The sequence below is a fragment of the Octopus sinensis genome, linkage group LG2, assembly GCF_006345805.1.
Source record: "Octopus sinensis linkage group LG2, ASM634580v1, whole genome shotgun sequence".
NCBI classification, from domain to species: domain Eukaryota; kingdom Metazoa; phylum Mollusca; class Cephalopoda; order Octopoda; family Octopodidae; genus Octopus; species Octopus sinensis.
In genome coordinates this window covers 89,457,272-89,460,696 of record NC_042998.1, presented here as the reverse complement: position 1 = coordinate 89,460,696, position 3,425 = coordinate 89,457,272, and the positions used below count along the sequence as shown (strand labels likewise).

The 3,425-nt window shown below is 42.7% G+C and overlaps 2 protein-coding genes across 2 annotated transcripts; both read right to left on the bottom strand.

The window, feature by feature from the left end:
* Nucleotides 1-564: 564 nt before the first annotated feature.
* LOC115225241 (uncharacterized protein K02A2.6-like) lies at nucleotides 565-1,881 on the bottom strand. Its single transcript, XM_029796183.1, has one exon. It carries the CDS (start codon nucleotides 1,879-1,881, stop codon nucleotides 565-567), a length of 1,317 nt encoding a protein of 438 aa, XP_029652043.1.
* Nucleotides 1,882-2,130: 249 nt separating this feature from the next.
* Nucleotides 2,131-2,934, bottom strand: LOC115225229. The gene has a single exon (XM_029796173.1). The coding sequence runs from the start codon at nucleotides 2,932-2,934 to the stop codon at nucleotides 2,131-2,133; it is 804 nt and encodes a 267-aa protein (XP_029652033.1).
* Nucleotides 2,935-3,425: the final 491 nt, after the last annotated feature.

Below are 3,425 nucleotides of genomic sequence, written 5' to 3'. Positions count from 1 at the left end.
GAAGGTTCCAACCCCGCACACGCACACTGAAGAAGGACGTTGCGCACACGCACACTGAAGAATGACGTTGCGTGTGCGCACACTGGAATATGACGTCACCTAAAGGTTCCCCCTCGAGTGCGGAAGCACGAAACAAAATTCCTTGTAGTGGCTTCAGAATATAAGGTGGATACCAAATCACCAAAATGGCACAAAATATGACAAATTAAAACAAAATTCTATAATATAAACAAGCATGCAGCAAAGGAAAAGAAAAAATAATATTCAAATGAACAAAGTTCAATTAGTATCGTAACTGTCACTGGGAAGTCAATTGAGAATGTCAAATATAAATCGTCTTTGAAAGTTTCTTTGGCCAGTGAACAGTTCTGCCTGACCTCGTAACATAAGGTTTGTTCGAAGCGGGCTGCGACGACGAAGGTGGTGTTGCCGATGTTGGTGTTGATAAAGGTGCATGTGTAAATGGTGGTGTTGTCAAAGGTGCATGTGAAGGTTCAACGATGGTTGTGGCAGTGGGGTCATCAAAAGATGTGGACACCTCAAAATATGCCCTTTTAAGACGATCTACGGATACGGTCTCCGAACGACCGTTAATGTCAAGTTGGTACCATACAAGAGCTCGGCAGAAGAAAAACCAAGGTCTGCTTTAATCGCAGTCCGACATCCAAGCAGGACGATAGGAAGACATTCAGTCCACGACTGTGGATTCGGCGAGGCACGCAACGCGGCCTTAAGTTGCCTGTGGAAACGCTCCACCATCCCATTAGAAGCAGGATGGTAACTAGTGGTGCGTATATGATGCATCCCCAGGATTCGTGATAACTCACGAAATAAAACCGCTTCGAATTGTCGACCACGATCTGTGGTTAAACTGGACGGTACACCATACCTAGAAATCCAATTAGACACGAAAGCTTTCGCAACAGTTTCAGCAGAAATGTCTTCTATAGGAATAGCTTCCGGCCAACGTGAGAAACGATCGATACAAGTTAAAATATATGAGAACCCGCGACTCACAGGCCATGGTCCAACCAAATCAAGGTGGACATGACGAAAACGGGCCTCAGGAGAAGAAAACTGTCCAAGTGGAGCACGAACGTGTCTATGGACTTTAGCACTCCGGCATCTCAAACAAGAGCGTGCCCAAGAGGTAATCGATTGTCGCATATTGGGCCAGAAGAACCGAGCAGTAACAAGCTTTACTGTGGCAGAGATACCCGGATGTGACAATGAATGAAGAGCATCAAAAACAGAACGTTGATGTTTCTCAGGTACTAACGGTCTAGGAGAAAAGAAAGCCAAAGGTTTAGTTTCACCATCTACGGTGTGCTGCAAGACAGCGCCAACTGCAGAATCTGATGCGTCCACAGATAAAGTAAGTGGAGCATCAGGAGCCGGATGTGCTAAAACAGGAACTGAAGCTAGTTCCTTTTTAACTAACTCAAAGGCAGGCAGTGCTTCAGCTGAAAGAGTACGACGGGCATCCTTTTTAGAATTGCCCTTTAGCATCTTCTTTAAAGGAAACAACTTGTCCGCACACCGGTATATGAAGCGTCGATAGAAATTACGCAAAGAAGAAGGTGGTGCGATGCGCTGAATTGCATCGACTTTAGACGAGAGTGGTTTGATTTCACTCGAATCAATATAATGACCGAGAAAATCAAGAGATGATTGCCCAAAAACGCACTTGTCTGGATTAAAGCGAACACCATAGTCGCGAAGACGCTGAAAAAGCTGAGACAAGTGCTGGAGATGATTTTCATGCGTATCACTTGCGATGAGAATATCATCGACATACGCAAAAACAAAATCAAGTCCACGAATAACTTCATCTATAAAACGTTGGAATGTACTAGTGGCGTTCCGCAAACCAAAACTCATGTATAGAAATTCGAAACAACCAAAAGGAGTGGTAATTGCCGTTTTAGGAACATCGTCTGGGTTGACCGGTATTTGATGATAAGCACGTATGAGGTCAACCTTAGAAAAAATGGTACAGCCATGAAGATTCGCTGAAAAGTCATTGAGATTCCTAATTGGATATCTGTCCGGAATCGTCACAGAATTTAGACGCCGATAATCTCCCACCGAGCGAAAATCTGTATCCCCTTTTCGAACTAAATGAAGGGGTTATGCCCATGGACTGGTGGATGGGCGTATCAGACCAAGCTGGAGCATATGCTCAAACTCAGCCCTAGCCGTTTTAAGACGGTCAGGTGCAAGATGCCGTGGGCGCGAAAAAACAGGCTGTCCAGTAGTTGTAATAAGATGGAATGTCGAGTGTACGGGTTTTGCCATTTTAAAGGTAATATCAAGTAGCTCTGGAAAAGAAGCCAATAGAGAATGAAAAACATCTCCAGATGTAGAAACAAAAAATGTCGGGCTAAGAGCTGAATCGGTAGATTCTCTGGTCGGCGTGGAGAGTGTAGTTGAACCGTCGACTAGCCTCCGACGTCTGACATCTACCAATAGATCAAAGTTATTTAGAAAATCCGCACCTAAAATAGGATGCGGAATGTCAGCAATGACAAAAACCCACTGAAAATCTCGACGAAGATGTATGCCAAGGCGTAAAGTGATTTGACCGAATGTGGCTATTGGTGACGAGTCAATAGCTTGCAAGGTAACATTAGATCGTTTTGGCCTGTCGGTTGTGAGACGCAGAGGCCAAATACTGCAACAAGAACCAGTGTCCACCATGAAGTATTTCTTCGACACTAGATCCTTAACGAAAAATGCACGATAACTAGAAAACGATGTGGAGGAAGTTGACGTGCTCAACTCCTCTTTGAAATCTTTTATAGTTGCATGGCTGTATGCACTTATGTGCTTTCTCTTCAAATTTTGAGTGATACCAACACAGTTTGGACTTTGACTGTGTAGAACGAGATGAAGAACGGCTACGACTACGCGATCTTGAAAATCGCTTGCCATCGCGACACATCGCGTTCATCCTTTTGGTGAGACATTCTATTTCTTTAGTAAGTCTATCAATTGAGGCTGCAGATGATTCAGAGCAGACACAAGCAGCATGATGCCATAGATGATGCCATAGACATTTTGTAGTTTTTAAACTTTACTAGATGATTCTGTCAAAGGAAAGGTAAATGACAACGAATCAAAGTTGAACAGACGCAACAAGGAAAAAAGGAAAAACAAGACCAGCAATTGAACCAATAAATTTTTTACATGTACAATTTACCAAAATTTTTTTTTTGTACTGTATGCACATAGAATAAAAAATTCTTTTTTTTATATATTTTACCAACCTTCGTCGCGTCTAAAACGAATTTTTTTTCGTGCGTGTGTGCTAACATGAACATTTTTTTTTATGTTATGTATTTTAAACTGTCTCTTCTTAAGTTTGACTGCCTGTTATGCTTGGTGCACGGATCGCACTAACAGCTTAAGTCAATTTTTTTTTC